This window comes from Dermacentor andersoni, chromosome 10 (assembly GCF_023375885.2).
Source record: "Dermacentor andersoni chromosome 10, qqDerAnde1_hic_scaffold, whole genome shotgun sequence".
Taxonomy (NCBI): Eukaryota; Metazoa; Arthropoda; class Arachnida; order Ixodida; family Ixodidae; genus Dermacentor; species Dermacentor andersoni.
Genome location: NC_092823.1, coordinates 62,828,373 through 62,848,869, shown reverse-complemented (window position 1 = coordinate 62,848,869; position 20,497 = coordinate 62,828,373). Strand labels below are relative to the sequence as shown.

Genomic DNA, 20,497 nt, shown 5'->3' with positions numbered 1-20,497 from the left:
AACCGCCGACGCAAGCATCGGGCGGTCACCCGCAGGGTTGTCTGAACAGACCAATAAAACGCTATTCTTGTTTATAGTTCACTTTTGTTTGCTTGAAGAACTAATAACATTGCCTACACAGAGCGGCTTGTCTTATCTAATTGGCTGACAAGAGGCGAGGAGCACGCTCAAGTGGAAAGGGATTCGATGGGTCGGAGCCACTGCACTGAATATCGAGAACCGGATAAAAAGGGTGGTACCTGCGTCTGCGATTGGTCCGCTTTCGCTTGCTTAGCTGGTGGTGGCTGGTCGAAAATCGCGGCGGCATGCCACGGAAGCTTAAGAATGACACTAAAACGGATCCGCAGCAAAAAAGAGTTGGCAGAACGCTGTCGTAAACATTCCGAAAGTGCTCGAAGACGTTACGCTGTCACGCAAAACGTTTTATTAAACGCAAGGAAACCCATGCATGCTTTCGGGCAGGTGCGAGTAACCAGTGCCTCAGCGATCGGCAGCAGCCATCTTTTATTCCTTTCGGAACGGGGCAGCCTTAGGCTATTCAGAAGAAAATTCAGTTTTGTTCGGCATATTAATGCACCTTGAACGCGTACACGTCACTTTGACGTGGTGAGTTTTTGCGGTTTTGTGACGCCGTGTGACAGGCAGGTGAAGTGGGTCCAGCCCAAAAACTTTTCACCAATAGCCGAGGGCTAACGGTGAGAAGGCGTCGAAACAGAAATAACTATTTTTTGTTTGTTCGGTGCCATCATGCATAATCAGTGTGTACATGTGATGTCAGACGGGAAGCAATCGCGGTTTTCGTGAAGTCGCGTGACAGACAGGTGAAGTGGATGTGGCCTAAAAAAAGTATTTACCAATCGCGGATGGCTAATTGCAGAATTGGAATAGAAAGGTTTGGAATAGTATTACGTTATAGCGCCCCAAGCTGCAGATACAATATAGCAAACGTGCCGTTTTGGTAAGATCTTGATGAGGGCTAGTTGGTTCATTCTTAGAACTGAGGTGAATTAAGGTCCGGTGAATTTCAAATAAACTTCCAGTTGGCAGTCAGCGCTTGCCTGTGGTATTTGTTTCCTTGTGCCCTCGTCTTTTTCGCGCTGTTTCACCTCAGTTCTAAGTGCCGTTTTGGCACTACGTTTTCGTTCATCTATTTATTTAAATCCTCGTAATTTGAATGTCCCATATTTAACACCTTTAGTAGTAAACAAATTAGGCACGGATAACTGTATAGAAACGTAAATATTTCAAAGGGCCTCCTAAAAGCAAAAGCATAACTGTGCACGTTCCATGACTGTTCCAGTCTTTCATTGAACGTACAAATATTCGCCACCAGGTCAGCTTATAAACGTGTGTAAGCTGAATTGTCATCTTTTCAAGGGAAGGTATGGTTATAGGTACGCTTGGCAGAAATAACGGCGGTAAAAGGCAGTTAACGAGTGATGGAAATCGCCAAGTATAGACGGATATACAAACAGTGATGTTTCTCTCTAAGATTGCTGCGCAATGCACATTCGTGAAACTGCAGCGACTGAAAACATGCTCTGGTCGTTTGTCGGCGCAGCATACGGATGATGCCCAACCCGACGAGCGCCATCGCACTTCCGCTCCTCGTGAACCTGGTGCACACGGCCTGGCTGCGCGTGCTGACGTCGAAGCCGATGGCGAGCATTAATACCACCATCACTTACTTAAAGGTCAAACGTGGATCACCTGCTGTGCTAGTTTATACTGCAAAATTCGCCGCTTTAGTCTACTGGATCATGCTGCCGGCTATGACGTACTCCTTGGCCTTCGCTGCCTACGGCTCGTTCCCTGCTGTCGAGCGGTTGAGCGGAGCTCGAGAGGTGCAGCTCATGACGGGGATCTCGGGCCTCGAGTTCATCTTCGCCCACTTCGTCTTCGATTTCATCTACCACGTCCTCTTCTGCGTGTTGTGGTGCACCATCCTGTACAGCCTCAGCTCCTACTCTGCGGCCACATTCGGTAGGTTTGGCCTGTGCGTGGGTTCCTTCGCGAAACCGTGCGAACTTCCTAGGTCAATGCATCCGTAGTTGCGTTGACTAACCGCACGAATCCCAACGCGAACGATTCGAGCACGACAGCAATTACGCGTACGCTGGAGGAAGATTCGTGTTGATGGCGTCACTGCGCAGGTGGCCGTCGTCGTGCTGTTCAGTCGAATGCGCATGCACGGTTCGCGCGCGAAGCATTACTCGGTCTCCCCAGACGCCGACTGCGTCTGTATGCAAAAACGACATGTGAGGGGAAGTGGGTGCGCTGACACACGTTAGAGCAAATTTTTAGCGCGCACCTCGCGTATGTGCAACGCGTGCTTCCCACCAGTCGTGGCTCATCAGCTTCTTTTTTTCATTGAAATAAAGCATTTTAGCACGACAGCGTTAAACGCCCCGTGTAGTAGAAAATTCGGCGTCGATTTTTGGCGTCCAGTATCGACCGTCTTGGGAGAGAAAAATGATTCCGCACCGCGCATACTCAATCACGCAGGCGCTCCGTGTAGCGTAGAGGCGTTACTGCACTAATTGAATTTCTCGAAGTAAAATGCGTGAAAAATTGTTTGCAGTTGCGTTCGACCTCACGTGGAGCTTTGCCGCAGTCCCGGCAGACTGGCGCAAAAAAAAAAAGCAATATTTGTCAAGATGTCCCAAACAGTGACAATAGTAGCATGCCACCGGACAAGGTCAATGTTCGCGGACAGCTAGGAATGCATTCATGTTAAAACACCAAGCGCTGTGGTATGCGCACCGTGTAAAATGTCAAGAGCAGTAGCAGAGTTTAGCTAGCATGCGCGCATCGGTGATAGTCGCATTTTCACAGCACAGATGCTCTTAGAAGCCTACAGTTGTACGCCGGGTATTATCTTTATCACGTCACTATAGAGCTGCCTACGGCGCGCTCCTTGAAGAGACCGTGTGTCTACGTAAAGAACGCGCATGTTACGTTTTTGTCGCGACTAAGCGCGAAAGTGTGCAAAGTTCGTGAAAAATGGCCCTCAGAGCGACCAGGGATCTGTGTGCAGTTATTGGTTGTGTCAAACCTAGAAATGGCCTTTTCTGTAATACAAATTGCTGGAATATTTTATTCTCTGGCGTCTGTGAGCGCCTCCTTCGGAATATCTGTCACGTGCTCTTTGCTGAGCGGCCTGATAAAAACGGTGTAGCGAGGCCGTCTCCATAAAAACTTCTTTCTGGGCGAGTTGGTGCATACTTGACATAAAAATTGTTACAGCGCAATCACATGCAACCACAAGTATGAAGGACGGGACACAAGCGCTTGTGTCCTGTCCTTCATACTTGTGGTTGCATGTGATTGCGCTATAACAATTTATATGTCAAGAGGCCATCTCACCCGTTCAGTGTGCAGTCTTGTTGGTGAAACATGGCGTCCGTAGTAGGCGACGGTTCCCTGCCCACCATTGTTAGAATGTTCCATGTTTCTGACACGGCTGAGGTGTCAGGATCAGCTGGCCCTTAACAAAGTTCCGATGCCGGTGTAGATTGGGTCGCATTCAAGGTCTCGTTTAAGTCAGATAAGGTTGACAAATGACGCCATTTCGAAGCCCTGTGCATTCCGTGGAGGTTAGGAGAGCCGGAGTAAACCGTGCCGGGAGCAGCAGGTTCACGAGGTTGACCAGCCGCGGTCACCGGTAGCCTCTGAAGCGTCACACTATGCTCAGGGTGGTCACTTCACAGAATGGAAAGAAAAAGGACAATACTTGTCCAGAAAAGGCCGGCTTTGCGGCATAGGCTCCCCGTGTACTTGAGGTTCACTCCCTAAGATAAAAACAAACAGATAAACTGAAAACCTGGTGGCACCGAACAGAAATGCTGGAGCCGAAATGAGGCATGCCTGCCTTCGCCAGAGGTGCAATCGTGGCCCCTTTCGAAACAAATGAAAGGCAATATTGACACGTGTACTTATTACAGAGGAGCTGTTACACTGTAGGTTCTGGTGGTTTGTGTGCGCAGGCAAAAGAAAGACGACGGCAACCCCTGAGCTAAAAATGCTAAAGCATAATGGTAAAGCGTATTGCCTGGCATGCCCTAGTTCCTTTTGATCGCAAGAAGAGTCAAAATGTATTATTATACAAAAATACTGCAATATAGAAGTAGACTTGGATATACACTGTTTAGTATGGATTGCAGTTTGACGTCACAGGCTCTGTGGGCAAACTATGTAACCTTATCTCAGCTCCCTTCCACCCGGGAAATGGGTAGGCCGCGTGCAGTTAGCACCGTGGAAGAACAACGCGGCTTCGAAGAACACCGGCGTGAACAGAAGCGGGAATGAACACGGGTAAGACAGGCGGCATGTAATGCGGACGAAGATCGTGCCGCAGACGCCAAGCCCAGGGGTGAAGCGTTGCATGGCTGCCGTTGGCTGTTTTTAAGCAGAGGCTCTTTCGAGCAGGTGCTACGCCAGACATTGGCATTGTGAACTGGCGCGTGGTGCACCGTGGGTTCTTTATGTGTTTGCACGCACGCAGTCTTGTCTATACTTTGAGTACACTAGCATAGGCCAGAACTCATGTAAGTTCCACTTCCAGCACAATAGATGTTTGGCCTCCGTTTTATGGACTTCCGTTTCTAAAAAGAAATATCGAAATTAAAAGTGAAATTGATTTTATTCAATATAGAGGACAGGTTATAAAAAGAATAATATACAGAAGGAGGTCCCACAGTCAAAGACTGTATCGGCACCTCCTGTTATCTATAAATATGCGTTTTCTAAAGCAACGAATAGAAATAAATTAAGATCACATATAAGCAAACATGGAAGAATGGGGCTACTAGAGAATGCAAAACAACATTAGGAGTGACAATAAATCTTACGAAGGAAATTAAACAATTGCAAGGAGCAAATGCAGCAAAACTAAACGAACTAAACCAATTTAACAGTAACGGACAAGACATTTTACCCAAACATGCAATACAAACATCAATAAAAAAAGAATTTCAAATATACATGACCATATATGCAGTAATAGAAACAACAACAACAAAAAACTTCGATATACACATGACTGTTAATAAAAAAGAAAGGTATCTGAACAGCGGAATATTTGAAGTAGTAAGGGTGAAGAAAAAAAAGAGAAAGAAAAGGAAAAAAAGTTAATGGTAAAAATTTTCTGTTGGAAGAAAATTCTTCAGATTAATTTTTTAGATATGGACGTTGAAGGCGAAGTTTTGACGCAATGTGCTATGGAATTCTAAAGTGAAAAAGCTGCAAAATGAACAGATTGTTTGCTATAGTTGGTGCACACCTGAGGTTAAATGAGGTTATTGTGTAAAGCAAATCTAGTGACATTAGCGTTTATCAGGCATGTTTTCGGATTTATACATGCAGGAACTTCATTAACCAATAACTTAAAAATAAATATACCCAGATTACACAACACAGTTTCTTTGACAGACAGAATGTTATTAGAGTGCAGCAATGGGAGAGCGCTAGTGTTATAGGTGACTATTCCTATTGCTTGGTTTTGCAAAGTTTGAACTGAACTGAGGTGAGTATTATATGTATTTCCCCAACATATTAACGAGTAGTTAATGTGTGAGTGTATAAAAACGTAATATAGCGAGGCAAGTATAGAACAGTTAAAGAATTGGCGGGCTCCAATCAGTAACCGAATGCAGTAAGCAACTTTCTTTTTAATATTCGAGTCATGATAATGAAACCTGAAGTTAGAGTTACCCCTAAGAATGAGCAATGAGTGCTAGAAGGGATTAAATGGGAACCAAGAATCAGCAACGGAACTGAACAAGATGGTTTCTTAGGGGAATTAAATACAATAAAAGTGGTTTTCGAGGGATTAATAACAAGATTATTATTTATGCACCAGTTTGTCTCTTTAGCCAAGTCATTATTGAGTTTAGTAAGCAAGGACGAAATATTTTTATCGTACTTAATAATGGTTGCGTCGTCGGCGTACAACACACAGTGTGATGATGTTAGACAGTCAGGCAGATCATTAATGTAAATTAAAAATAATAAAGGTGCGAGAATAGAACCCTGTGGTACCCCTAGCTTAGTAACCTTAGCTTCGGAAAAAACAGAAATTTTAACTGTTACGTCTATCCTGCAGATAGGTTCGTAGTAACATTAGTGCTGGCCCAGTTATGCCTAGAGCTTCCAACTTTGAAAACAAAATATGATGGTTATTAGTGTCAAAAGCTTTCGTAAGATCAATAAAAACTGAACCTGCAAAATACCCTTTCACAATGGCTTCCTTTAAGCGATCCGTTAGGGAGATAAGAGCAAGGTCGGTCGAAAAGGCAGGACGAAAACCATACTAAGAATTGGAAAGAATATTGAATTTAGACAGGTAATTGGTTAATCGAGTAACAGTCAACATTTCAATCACTTTACTAAAGAATGGCTGTATACATATTGGGCGGTAATTTGTTAGTAACGAACGATCGCCTCTCTTAAAAACTGGAATTACTTTTGCTCGTTTCAGCCCAGATGGAGAAATGTCGGTCCTGAATATTAAATTGATAATAAAACATAAAACATCACATATAAGATGAGCAACTATTTTTATGTTACTAGGAAGAAAATTGTCAAGACCGGCACTTGTTACATTCAGCGTGCGAATGACATCAAGAACTTCATGGGGAGTTGTAGGGCAAAGACAAAATGAATGCGGCACACGATTCAGTGACAAAGGACGGCTACTGATGACTGGTTTGTCCAGAAAAAGGCATCACTGAACGCTCTTGCTATCTCAAATAGTGGATCATATGTAATGTGATCGTTAAATCGATAAATGATAGTTGTTCATTTCTGCAAAAAAGGAATTTAAAACTTGCCACTTTTGTCTTGAGTTGCTGCCAGACTGACCAAGTTTGTGCCCATAGCAGCTCTTCCTTGCATTCTTTATTTTGCTGTTGAGTGCGTTGCAAAATTTTTGTATCGTGCAGAGAAGGCGACACTAAAGGTTGCCTTTTAGTTTTTTTATATAGGTTGTCACGTTTCCGCATATTGGCTAGTATGCTAGCATTTAACCAAGGGTTTAGAGGAAGGAAGAGGATTTTCTAGCATTTTTTTTTGACGGTATGTGAATTGATAATGAAAATAAAATTGCGGAGAACTGAGAAAAGGCTTCTTGCGGATCATTATTTTCAAGGACAGCAGAGCAGTCAGGTTTAGTCACAGATTCCAAAAAGGCATCTTTTTTCAGTACGTACCGGAAGTATGAAAGAGTGGGTAACTGCGGGTCTGAGTTGAGGAAAACAAAGATAGGGTAATGGTGTGTTATATTGACATCAAGGATACCAGCCTCTGGCGGTGACGTCAGGTAGCTTAGCACATGATCTAGTAGTGTGCCCTCATTTATCTTATTACAATGACTAGGTAACGTTACCAAACTTTCAAAACTGTAACTCTGAAAACAGTTTCTATAAAGGCAGGAGGTACGTGAAGTTTCATCCAGAAGATTTATATTAATATCGCCCATAATAACCACATTCTTGTTTTCAAATGATAGTTTCTCTAGGGATTGATCGAGGGCGGAACAAAAGTCAACGTAAGATGAAGACGGTGATCTGTAAATGCAACCAAAAATAAATGTCCGCAAAACTGGGTATCATACACCCTCAGATAGTGAACAATAATAAAAAATTCATGACGTGTACATCACTACTAAACAACATAGAAGTTCACAGACAGTGAAAAAAAAAGAAGTACTTAAGGAAACGCGAAAGCCGTTTCATGTACACATATATAAAAGAGAATTTTAAATAGTGCCCTAACGACCTAAGTGCTAAAGACCTTCTGATATGCGCACTGAGGGCTCCTGAAATACTCAGATATTCGACAAAGCTGGACGACATGCATGACATAGCCATGACAACTAAAGAAAAGGAAAATTCACTGGTAATAACAAAAACAGTGACATGCAAAATACCTAAAAGTAGAATAAAATGCTAAGATTGCTTCATTGACAGTCATACCACACAAAAAAACAAGAACCTACCTATATACCTGCGCAAAAGTATGTATATGAAATGCATCACATGTTTAGTACTAGTGAATAAAATGAAAAAGGTATGGCAGAACAAAAATGACATTGCATTAAAACATAAAAACACACTATCATATTAATTTGCATTTGGCCACGACTTGAGTAACGGCAGCAAGGGGGAGCGGGAGGAAGTCACCTTTTGCAGGAGCACATAGAAAACTTTAGAAGAGTTAACTGCTGGGCTAGTTGGTGATCTTGCGTACTGAAAAAAATATTTTCAGTACACATAGAAAACATTTGCAGAAAGCTCAGTGGCTATGGTGTTAGGCTGCTGAGCACGAGGTCGCGGGATCGAATCCCGGCCACGGCGGCCGCATTTCGATGGGGGCGAAATGCGAAAACACCTGTGTACTTAGATTTAGGTGCACGTTAAAGAACCCCGGGTGGTCGAAATTTCCGGAGTCCTCCACTACGGTGTGCCTCATAATCAGAAAGTGGTTTTGGCACGTAAAGCCTCATAATTTTTTAATTCGCAGAAAGGACTATTCCTGAATCAAAGAACTGGTGAAATAAGCCAACAACAGAACTTTTCTTTCACCACGAATGCAATGCTTAGCAGTAAAATTACATCACTTGAGGAAAGTGAACTGCTGGGCTAGATGGTTATATGAAATAATAAAAGAGTTTTGCGCCAAAACCACACGCACAACAAAGAGCCCGTATTGTTTCTTTCTTGTGTATGTGGTTTCGGCACAAAACTCGTTTATTAGTTTACTTAGGGCACTGCGTCATACCTACTGGGCACTCCTTTGTGTAATAAACACGAACTGCAGAAAGCTGCATATAGGACACTCGCAATGCTCATGCTTTCAAGAAAAAAAGACGTGATCATGCCTACGCATGAAATTTATTCGCGCGGTTTTCCCATGGGCAATCACTGAGATAATACATAAGCAGGAGCAGTAATTTTTCAGGTTTTAGTACGTTTGTAGAACGGTGACACCAAGAAAAAGCGCTGAGAGCGGAATGGAAAGCTGGGCGAGTTACTGAAGTTGCAAAATGTGGCACAGAAAAACCCAACTCATAGACCCGATGACAAGGCGTAGGAACGTCCGTTTGTCAGCTTTCTGTCTCGGTAAGAGGGAAGTGTAGCACAATGAAGGTGCAACGACGTCCGGAGACTCATGGAGCACACACATGCACAGGGCCGTGTTCGTGCGCAGGCGCCTTCTGATTACCTTGGCTCTGCGCGCTCACCTGTTTTAAGCACCCGGAAGAACCTTGCAGGGCTTCTTTTTGGGGTATTCGTGCGCCACGAAACTGCCCACACCGGTCCAAGCACGGGAAGCCCAAGCTTCCCGATAACATCAGATAACAATATATGCAACTTCATGCAGCGGACTAAGCTGGCGCCGGGCCGGAGGGCGCGCGCGGAGACAGTAGAAGGTGACGGGGTTCTGAGGGAGGTCAAGGGGAGAGTATTTGAGAGGAAGGGTCAAAGGACACGGCCTCGTGGATCGCTGCGCACGGGCGCGCGCCCGTCTAGGAGGTCGTGCAAGTGAAGCGGATTTACTTTCCCGCCCTCCCGGTGGATGGCGCCAATTACCTCTGCCACCGAAGCGGCGGTGTTTCCGAGGCCGGCGCCAAGCGCATGCAGCTTTGGTTGGATCAGCCCTGCCGGTTCGACTCACATCGCATTTGCGGGGGATTTCAAGACAGTTGTGTCTTTGCCAGACGGAAACTGGTTCGTGGCGTTTCTCTTGGTAAGGTTCTGCATTCAGTGTTACAGAAACATCAGTGTACCCACGACGTGTCATCGCTCGTGTATAGACGTCACATTGGCCAAGAACCTCTCCAGTGTCACCAGAGGGCGACTGGCCGTATATCATAGAGACCATAAAGTCATAGTCACCTTGGTAACCAAATAATAAATCAAAGAAAGCAAGAAAACTAGCTTAAACATAAAAAAGCATCGAATATGCAATTTCTTAAAACACAAAAAAAACATGAAGAAAGCAAAATGTAATGTTGTGTGTATCTTTCTACTTTAATTAGCATATTTATTTTGAACATATTGATCACAACATATACAGCTGCGCTGGCCAATGATTTTCACAGAGTTGAATGGCTCTGTAATTTAGTTCCCTTTTTGGTAGATTGCATTTCACCCACAAACGTCTTAAAGTTATCGCTATGCTCAAAACGCGCCTGCATAATTGCAACACACTGGAATGTTATCGATGGCTCCGGGCGTTCTTTGTGGCACCGAAGCTTGTATAATCTGAATGTAAATGCGGCGCGAATTGTGAAGTACTTTCTTGAAGACAGACGGGCGCAGCGATTACCCTGGAAGCTTCAATGACTCTTGTGTAAGCAACGCCTTTAACCGGCAGAACAGATTTTAAACTGATAGCGTTGAGGAGCCCGCGTCTCAGAAAATCCGGCGTCGGCTTCAGACGTCGTTTCGACAAAAAGATTTTTGAACCACCCGTACCCAGGCTATCCACCTCACGCAAGGAACTTACAGAAATAATTGCATTTCTCAAGGTAAAATACGCGGAAAAATTATAAACTAGGAGATACACACAACCTACAGACATGAGAGCTCTCGCATTGTAATTTCACTACACGAGGTAACATAATTCTGTTACGCGAAAACTCAAAGAAAGCCCTTTTCCAGCACTTCTTTAATTCACAGACCGGCCGCGGCGTCCGTCATTTTCGATGATCGACGACTGTGTTCGCCGCTATCGTTGGTCTTTGACCGTAGCCCGTTTTTGAGGGCACATGTTCGCCCAAGTAGATAAAACAAGAACTACTGGAGTGGAAGTCCCCTGTACCAGCCTATAGGCTCGGATTAAGTCGGTGGCGGCCATCTTGTAGGGCTCAACAATCGGCCTGCCAAGAGCTTCGCTGAGCTGTTCGCCGACTTCGCCAGCACTTTTTAATTGCTTAACGGATATTAAAGTTGTAATGTAACACTGTGGCCTATGAGGCGAGCCATACTGGAGGTCTCCGGATCGCAGATATTCGATTACTGGGGCATTTTTCCATTTTATCGGCATTGATATGTAGCCACCGCAAAGTAGAAAAAAATTGCGCAATAACTAGCGTTTATTCACCTTCTCTAATGGAATGCAGAAATCGATCAGTCATGAAATATGTCATAGCAAAAACAATGAAAAACTGAAAATATAGCATTAGAAATAGCAGTACATGCAACGAACGTAAGTATTCATTGGTATCTTCATTATTATGAGGTCTTGCCGGTGCTTTAGCATTCTCATTTCATGGAGGGTCTTCGGAAAATTGGTGGCAGACGTTTCGCTTTATCCTCAAATATTAAATTTTTCGTTATTCTAGACCAAAGCAATGCTAATCTGCAACGATATTTAAAGGAGAACGACAACGACAACATCCCACCTGCTTCGTTATCAACCTTCCTAAAAAAAACTCACTCACCATCCCGTCTATGCGGAAGTGAATGGCCAGCGAAGCTGTTACAAAACCACTCTACTGCCGTCCACGGGGATATGAAACGTTTGATTGTTTTGCCTAGTCTAAGCACGACACCGTTGTTGAGCATTACAATTTTGCACTCCTGGACGCTCATCCTGTTCACGCTTCTGTTCGGGAGTCCTTGGGGTCTAGTCATAGCAGTCTTGCAATGAGCTGAATGAGTTCCCAGACAGGGCTCCCTTTTATATATGAAGTTTGGTGACGTCACACGCCGATTCGTAGGCTGTTATCGTCCTTTTCCCACCGGAGCAGCTTATGCAGCTGGAATCTTTTCCGGGAAAGGCCAGCGGGGAGAAGGAACATGCTTGGCATTGTTCACAGGCGCCTTATCACCCATCATGTGGTTTCGAGGCTTGTTTTGTTGTTTTCTTTATTGAACTGAATACTGAGCTGCGTGTTGTATGCCTGATTGCAAAGGCGATATGTCTTTCTTTTCGCTGAGCGACACGAAATACCACGACCAACGAGAGGCTAACACATTGGATATAAAACGCCAGAGGGCGCTAGCACATTTTGGGATCCGTACAACGCCGCGCACCGCAAGATACCACGCGCCGAAGCACATAAACTACGGCGACTAGCGCGCTTCTCCACCCCGCAAGATGGTGACGCGGCAGCTGCACTTCACGGACGCTCCCTCCAGTCCAGCTGTTTTTCTTTATATTTCCTGGGTTCGCCAAATAAAACGCTAGTTCCATTATTCACAGTTTTGCTGCTTTCTTCACCGTCACTACTACGCGACAATGTGATGAGTGACAGTGAACTGAAATCATAATGCGTAGATGTACAGAGTAATAAATATCAATTGGAACTTACCCGCCAGACATTACCTCAATACGCGAGCAGCTAAGTGCCATCCTTGAAAAGCTTACTATCATTGCCAACAAGCGTCCACTAAAAGAAGGAAGCTAAATTTGATATCAACTGCGAATCATAACAAAAAGAAAGCAAAGAAGCACCAAATGAAAATGTTAGATATTAGACCGAATAATTTCGATGACCGTTTTATGTGCGGCAATATGTGACTATGTTGCGTACAAGATAGCCGCCCGAAGGTACCCCTGGTGTTCCTCAGTTTGTAATTACCGCACCAAAATGTAGAAGTCGTCGTAATCCTCACGTGACCTCCCTCTCGGCCACACTCTGTGAATGAGTCAGTGCTAGCGCCACAGGAGATGTGTTTCAGCCAAATATAGGTCGTTCTATACCGGTTTTTCATGTTCGTCAATTTCGTGCTTACAGAAGCTGTGTTATTGCTGCACATAACAAAGTTTCAGTAAAAGAAGCCTTATCTTTCAGTACTGCTCGACCTAATGTAGAGCTTGAGATGGTAGGCTTAACGTTAACAGACGGGAAGACAGCGCTGTGTATTTGAGAACAAAAGAGGGCAGCCGCTATTCCAGATGAGACTACCAGACAATGAAAAGAAGTTTAGCAGGCAATGTCATGCACAGGGCAGGCACTGTCTAGGCTAATATGTTCGCAGAACTGTTGCCGGGGAAAAGGGAAGGCAGCCGAAAAATGCACAAACATTGGAGTCGTAGCATTAGACATTTCTCGGCATACGAAGTAGTAAATACTGTCGCAAGAGAGGATAAATTTAATAATCCTGATGATGACCTTGCAGCTATGCGCATCAAGTAGGATGGCGATTAGAATAAATCATGGCTGGGTTCTTAATGCATATGCTTTTCTCTCTCGTCTAGGGCTCTTGGTGCTTGCATTTGTGTCCTTCGGGCCAGAAGCGATTGGCTTTGCCTACCTGTTCGCGGAAAATGCAGTCTCTCCAGGTTCGGCGGTCGTTAGGATTTTTTTGGCCCTCTACATTGGAGGTAAGCAGCAAAACCATTTACAGGTCAGTGGCGCCACTTAAAAACTGAACTTGGGGAGCAAGGAGATCCTCTACGTGATAGCTACAGAATAATGTAAATTAGATACGCTGCTATTTCGTGCATTGTGGTTACATGTGCGACCGTTTATCTTGTGTATCCATAGAACTAACTCATAGATCTGCTTTTTTCTTTTGTCTGTTGTCTCTAGTTACACACATATTGATTCGCTTCCTTGGTATAGTCTCCGTTTTAATTGAAACGATTTTCTCAAGGCTTTTTTTTTAGCTCATCTATGCTGCGTGTCCTAGCTAACGTTAGCCAAGCTGGTAAACAAAAATGAAGAAAAACACATCGTGCGAACTGCAGTTATGAAACCTGCGGTGTTCCTTCGTAGCAGGTGTGACATCTGAACACGCCTAGCTATAGTTAACGAATACTGGGATTCTATCTACTAAAACCACGATTTCATTATGTTGCATGCCTTAGTGAGGGAGCCTGGAATAATTTTGTCGGCATGGAACTCCTTAACGTCCGCTGTGCAAGCCTAAGAACCATATTTTTTACTGTGTTTTCCTCCCGTATTTTTCTGTAATACCTTGGATAACGATATAGTGGTGCACCCTATGTATACACTCATAGCACTGAGGTTTATTTAATGGTAGTGCAGTGCTTGCGTAGTAGAACGCACTTCCTCCGTCTAGCTCGGGCGTCAGTTTCAACTGTGTAGCATTGGTGACGCTGCTGCTTGGTTTACTTGGTTTCGCCTTACTAATTGCGACCGGTATTCGCGTTTCTCATCTGCTGCATAGTTGTCCCGGCTTAGAAAAAAAAAAAGAAGCCATGCTGACAACTCAAGCTTTTCATACGAACAGCTCTTGGTAATGTGGCACGTTCTATGAGGTGGTTGCTTGAGGCGATTGATGAGAACAATGTTGTATCAGCGCCGACGAGACCCACGGGGGATATCAACGGTTTTAACTCTTTCATCGGTAACATGTGTTCAGCGATGCGAGACGATATATCAAACCGCAGAGTAAGTTTTGAAAAAGGTCCACTTGCGTCGGTAGAAACAGACAATCCTGCTAAGTCCCTGCGATAGAAAAACAAAAAAAAAAAAAACATGGGAGTACTTTGGCGTCAATTACACGTTTGTAGTGCTGCTGATGTTCGGTAGTGGTAAAACAGTGTACTAATTGTATGCTTTTTTTTCGGTATGTCAATCAGCTGATATACTACTTTAAATTCAGATACAGCGTGATGCTAGGGCATTATAGTGACCCTTATAAGCGGCGGATGGCGGCAGCAGATGAGAAATTACGCTGATAATTTCGTGGTTGTCTGGCTGGCGATCTTTTGGCAAATTATACGAAAGTTAGCTCCCTATCTTGGGGATCAGGTGGGGCATACATTGCAAGCGTATTGCCTAGGGTCCGACTGAAGTGCTCGCTGACGCACTTGGTCTCCGGGTGGCACTGCGTGGTGGCAATGAATGTCTTCTAAATGTGAGAGGATGAATTCGACAACCTCTGAGAGAAAATTCACCAGGTGAAGTCTGAAGAAGGATGCAACGGCGAGGCAGTAATGAAGTGACACCGTGCGCCGTGGCCGTAGGAACAGCTGCCGTTTCGGCGCACCGCATATTACATACGGCCCGTCGAGTCCCTGCTGCTGCTGCTACTTGGTGCTGCTGTGCTGGAAGTCGATCTGGACAAAGGGTGCTTCACCGGCGAGCGTTGCAGCTACGGAATGTCATCCAGCTTCCTCCTTATTTCTACGCCAAAGAGCTGGCGACGAAACCAGAGTCAGCTCAAGATTTTCAGCAAGCGTATATATGTCGCGGTTTCTTGTGATCAGCGACCCAGAGCGGACAAGAGAGACAAGTTCTTGGACCTGAAACTAGAATTGGTCATCGGTCATGGACGACTGTAAATGGGGACGCCTTTCTTTTTGAGCATCACTAGAGGCACCTGCGCCGGCCTGTACCACGCCGGGGCCCGGCGCAGAGTATCGACAGGCAGACAAAGAACATCCCTTCCTTGTTGACCAGAACCGCCACATTCTTCGGAAACGGTGGCGAGTCACGCCTACAAACGTCCAACGCTCACAATTTCCATGGAACCACCTCGGCGTCGATTTCGTCAAAGGTTGCCTCTCGGTCGAATCAAGGGTGGGTTGAAGGCTGAATACCAGCGGCGGATTCCGGCAAGGGGGTGCGACATCATAAGGGGGATTTTGCGGACGCCGCTGCAATTCGAATTGGCTGAGAGATGGACATCCGATTCCCTCGTTGAGCTAAATAGGGAAGCGAACTCCATAAAATGCCGCAGCGCGGAAGTGTACGGAAGCAATACCTGAGACTTTTCATGCGAGCGCATGTTTTGCTGTCGTCTCGTGTTTCTTTTACTCTTTATGTTCCTTTTTGTCTTAATGCCGGGAAAACTGCGACATAAACGAAGGTAATTTTTCCTTCGCCAAGCGTCAGTAGCAACACGCGCAACTAGTGATCAGCGTAGTAAAAGGGTATAAAGCCAGTAGGGTCAGCAGGCAAAGGAAATCGGCATCGAACTCCGGCGTCTGAACGTTTCTCTAGGAAGGGTATATGACCCAGCCATTGAACTCCTGAACGCAAAGAGCCCAACGATGAGCTTTTCAAAACGACGGAAGACCCATAAGCTTCGCCTTTAAGAGTGGAACGTGATAGCATTCAAAGATCCCCTGACTACTTCTCACGCATCCCGTAAACTGTCGCCTATGTAGCCGTAATGTTTGCCAGAAAAGGCTGGCCGCGAACGATATGCCCGAAGGCGGAATTTCTGGTAAAAACGCGGCCTCTTGCTAGGGCCCCAATGCCATGGAGGCAAGGGACATCTAGAGGTGTTGCAAAGAACGAGGCACGCCACTCCGTAGCCCCCGAGAAACACGCGCGCCGGCGTGCGCAAATGGCAGATGCCGTGGCCGGCCTATGAATAGTAGAAACGCTGGAAAAGTGTTTTCTTTGACTTTTCGCGCAGCAGAATCATGTTTTCTCGTTATGTCATATAGCAATCCGACGCTGTCATGTCTGTAGGTCATGTTTAAGTCGAACATTGCGATTTTTCGATATATTTTAGCTTGAGAAAATAAGTTGAGTCGCTTCCTTGCGCCACATGGAGGGCCTGGGTATATGAGTGGTTCGATTTTTTTTTTTTTGCCGAAACGATGTCCGACACCGGATTTTCTGCGACATGGGACCCTTAAAGCGGTCGCATCAATACAGAGATGCACCAAAGGGCGTGAAAGCTCGTGGAGCCAGACGAGCGAGCATGACTGATGCTTCTACAGGGTTCAAGAAATGTCCGCCTAGCTGTCTCTGCGCCTGCCAACGACCTGGTTTCTTCTCGTAAAATTCTGGGTCTGCACTCCTGGCACGGATCTTCAGAATTTACTCCAAGAGGCAGGAAAACGTGGGGTGCCGGACAACTGGGCCAGGACCCCAACGATTTCTACTAGGTCAAAGCGCATCTTCTTGAAAAGCACGGGCAGTCAGGCTCTGACCACTTCTCGACAAAAAAGTGGTCCAGTACACCTTCGCGTCCGCCGTCCCAAACCTGCTTATTCCCTCCGAATATGCGTCATCCCGATGCGGCCTTCATACTTTGCAGTCCGCAAACACAATACTCGTAGCTAATCGGTAAACTTTATTTGCTCACGACCGGCGCTAACTTTTGTTGAGGCAACATGAGAACTCAAGTAAACACTTGGTTTCCCTATGCTATTGATGAGCCTCGTTTTTCGTTGATGTAAGCTCCTGTATTTAATCAACTTATATTTAGCATGAAGCTTTAACACTATATTTGCGATTGTTGCCTACAGGTAATACAATTGTTGTTGTTTTTTCTAGTACGATTTCGGCATTCAGTACGAAGTTTCTCTCTAACTGTCTTTGGCCAACAACAGATCACATGGCGCAAACGTCATTTCTTGGTTTCCAGCAGGAACACAATACAATGTTTTGCACGCGTCTCCCTTTGAAATTTTTATTATGGGACACATATCGATGCACGACCTCCGGCTGCAGTAGTGTTGCATACATGATGTCCCATATGTAATGTACACTATGCTTTACATGTGGAGGTAAAGATTCCTAGCAAGGCCATAGGGTTCGTCAATGTGTTCCAACCTTTTTAAAAATGTTTCATCATTTTGCTTATTCTAGGCATGTTTTGCATGTTTATATAATATTTAATCAGTCTTCACATATTTATATGTGCTATACTTAAGGGAATAAACAGGGAGTGTCTTTTTTGTTGCTGATGATGATTAAGTTCTTTTTGTTTACAGCGACCATTGTCGGTATTATACTGGGACCGCTCCTCGTTAGCTTTCAACTGCATTCTAAAAAGAACCTATCAAGACAACCTACCATTGAAAAATGCACCATAAATTTACCATGACTGAAGCACCAGACATATGCTGAAAGTCACCGAATTCCATACCTACCAATTCGCCGAATTTTTTGGTAAAGTTTACCATCGTAGGTTGTGCGCGATTATTGTGCACCTCACACCCCTCCCGTCCCACGAAAAAAAAAAAGCTACCTTGCTCAGTTGTGCTCTCGAGTAAAAAAAGATGATTTCAATGGTAAGGAGCGTAAAGACAAGCAGTGTCTTGGTCATGTTACCATCACAACCACAATCGACAGTCCAGTCCATGTAAATGACCACTTGACGCCGTAACGCAAGACGCTATTCACGAAGGCTCTAATTTTTGCAATTGTTGGCTTGGAAAAAACATCGAGTAAGTCAGGCACACATTCAGCACCCTTACATTTTTTTTCTAAGCATGGGTCTGGACTGAGCTTCACACATGAAATCCCACGGAGGAACCCCCTGCAGTTCTTAAATCTGAATTTGACCTTTTTGTCTAACCATGTATGCTGGCGATACGCTCCCAGGAGTGAAAAACTTCTTGTAAACTACACGTCTTGTAACTCTAAGCTTGTTAAATTCGGAATTGTAGCAGGATGTATCGGTATGGCTGTCACAAAATCGTGTACTCATCAGATGTCCAGTAGCCTGATGGTCCAAGCCTAGAGATGCAGAGAGGCCGGTTTTCCAGATTGTGTAATTGTGGCTGGTGCTAATAAGATTTTAAAAGCGCTGATATATGCCGGGCTGCCTTGGTGCCTATATTAACGAGGTACGTTGCTCGTTGGCTAAGCATTCAACGGGTGCCGCTAACTCTGCTCCGTCCCACCAGCGCCACTGTTTCAATGAGTGACCATGAGTGGCTGCGGCGAAGCTGACTTGAGCGTCCATCACACCTCTCGTTTCATCGGTTATTGTGCGGCCTTCTGCATGCCATCTCTGCCACCTTTTTTTGCTACTCGACCTTAATACATTGCTTCTTACTGCTTCGTGATGTTATCGGAAGTGCTTCCGATATTATCTGCCTCCTACTCAAGCTTATATGATATGATATGATAATGATGTTGCTAATAAAAATCGGGCCCCTCGCATAACCCCCCTTTCTTCTCGTTTGTTACATAAGGAGGTTCTCGAATGCGGCAACATTGATGCCTTCCGGCAGCATATGTGGGTTTATTGACCGGTTACCTTCACCCAAAAAGATCACGTTCTCCTGACGCCAGGGCTGAAAGGATGTTCCACGTCCGCCGCCAAGGTCTGTGAGTGGTGGCACTGGCTGACACTCCCAGGGTTCTATAAGGAAAAATAAATACCCAAGAAAGTGGACGGGGAGACTGCGCCGCGGCAGCTCAATTGGTAGAGCATCGCACGCGAAATGCCATAAATGAGGGATCGTTGCCCACCGGCGGCAAGATGTTTTTCATCCACTTTCATTCCCAGTAATTTATCGTTTCTTTATTTCATTTATTAAGCACGTGTAATTTCGCCTATGTTGTCCTTGGTGTCAGTGTTTGTTGGCTTCTTGTGATATGACTAATAAAAATCGGGCCCCTCAGTTAAACCCCTTTTTTCTCGTTTCCTACTCAAGCTTGGTTTTCATCGTATTCCATTATCGCGCAAAAGGATCGCAGCAGTTTATGGAGAATTTATTCTACGGAAGTAGCAGCAGCACGTCGATACAAAATATTGGAAGCGCTTCCTATAACCGAATGTCGAAGCCAGAAGCAAGGCATTCTGGCGCAGTCATCAAAAGACGCGACTGTACTATATCCCTCCCCACTGAAACGCCATTCATGGCGCTGTGGGTAAAGGGACAAATAGATCAGTAAATGAGCAACGCCGTACATTACACTGGTTAGTGCATAACCATTGGTAGTGTATAACCATTGGTAGTGTATACAGTGTATAGTGTAGAGAAAAGTGTATACCAGCTGTGTCTTACCAGTGCTCACCTACGTGTCAGAAACCTGGCGTCTTACGAAAAGGGTTCTACTTAAATTGAGGACGACGAAACGAGCTATGGAGAGAAGAATGATGGGTGTAACGTTAAAGGGGGATAAAAAGAGGGCCGACTGGATGAGGGAACAAACGCGAGTTAATGACATCTTAGTTGAAATCAAGGAAAAGAATTGGTCATGGGGCAGGGCATGTAATGAGAAGGGAAGAAAACCGGTGGTCATTAAGGGTTACGGAGTGGATTCCAAGAGAATGGAAGCGTAGCAGGAAGCAGCAGGAAGTTAGGTGGGCGGATGAGATTAAGAAGTTTGCACGGACAACATGGCCACAATTAGCACATGATGGGGGTAGTATGAGAAGTATGGGAGAGGCGTTTCCCCTGCAGTGGGCGTAGCCAGGCTGATGTTGATGATAGATGATGATTAGCTTTGCCGCATGCACTCGATGAAACGGTGTGCGCAGAAATGACGCAGCAGAGACAGCGGCACACGCGGTGGCCCTTGAAAGTTCAATCGGCAAGCAGCGAACGTCGTCCAGGCAAGCAACACGACAGGCTGTCAGATACGGCGGGTTGCGCATGCGCACCGGAGCTAGATCGCTACGCTCGACAGCAGGCGGCGCACCGGATGGTGGCGCATCCATGCAGTTTGGCGCGCGCTCCCGTGGTCCGTACACTTTTGCTCACAGCTGTACATTTAATTCGCACGAAGTCCCTTACCTGCACCACCTATACCGGTTATCATTGTTTCGGGTATGAATGCCTAATTACCCAACCCGCACGGGACCCCCAAGACGGTGAA

General features: G+C 45.2%; 1 protein-coding gene across 1 annotated transcript in view; it reads left to right on the top strand.

The window, feature by feature from the left end:
• Nucleotides 1–1,300: 1,300 nt before the first annotated feature.
• The window catches only part of LOC126543861 (phospholipid-transporting ATPase ABCA3-like), a 46,885-nt gene continuing 27,688 nt past the window's right edge, over nt 1,301–20,497 (top strand). The window contains exons 1-2 of the mRNA XM_050190993.3: nt 1,301–1,983; nt 13,210–13,335. Of these exons, the coding sequence (XP_050046950.3) occupies nt 1,569–1,983; nt 13,210–13,335 (541 nt within the window). The 5' untranslated portion in view covers nt 1,301–1,568. The remainder of the gene's footprint in view (nt 1,984–13,209; nt 13,336–20,497) is intronic.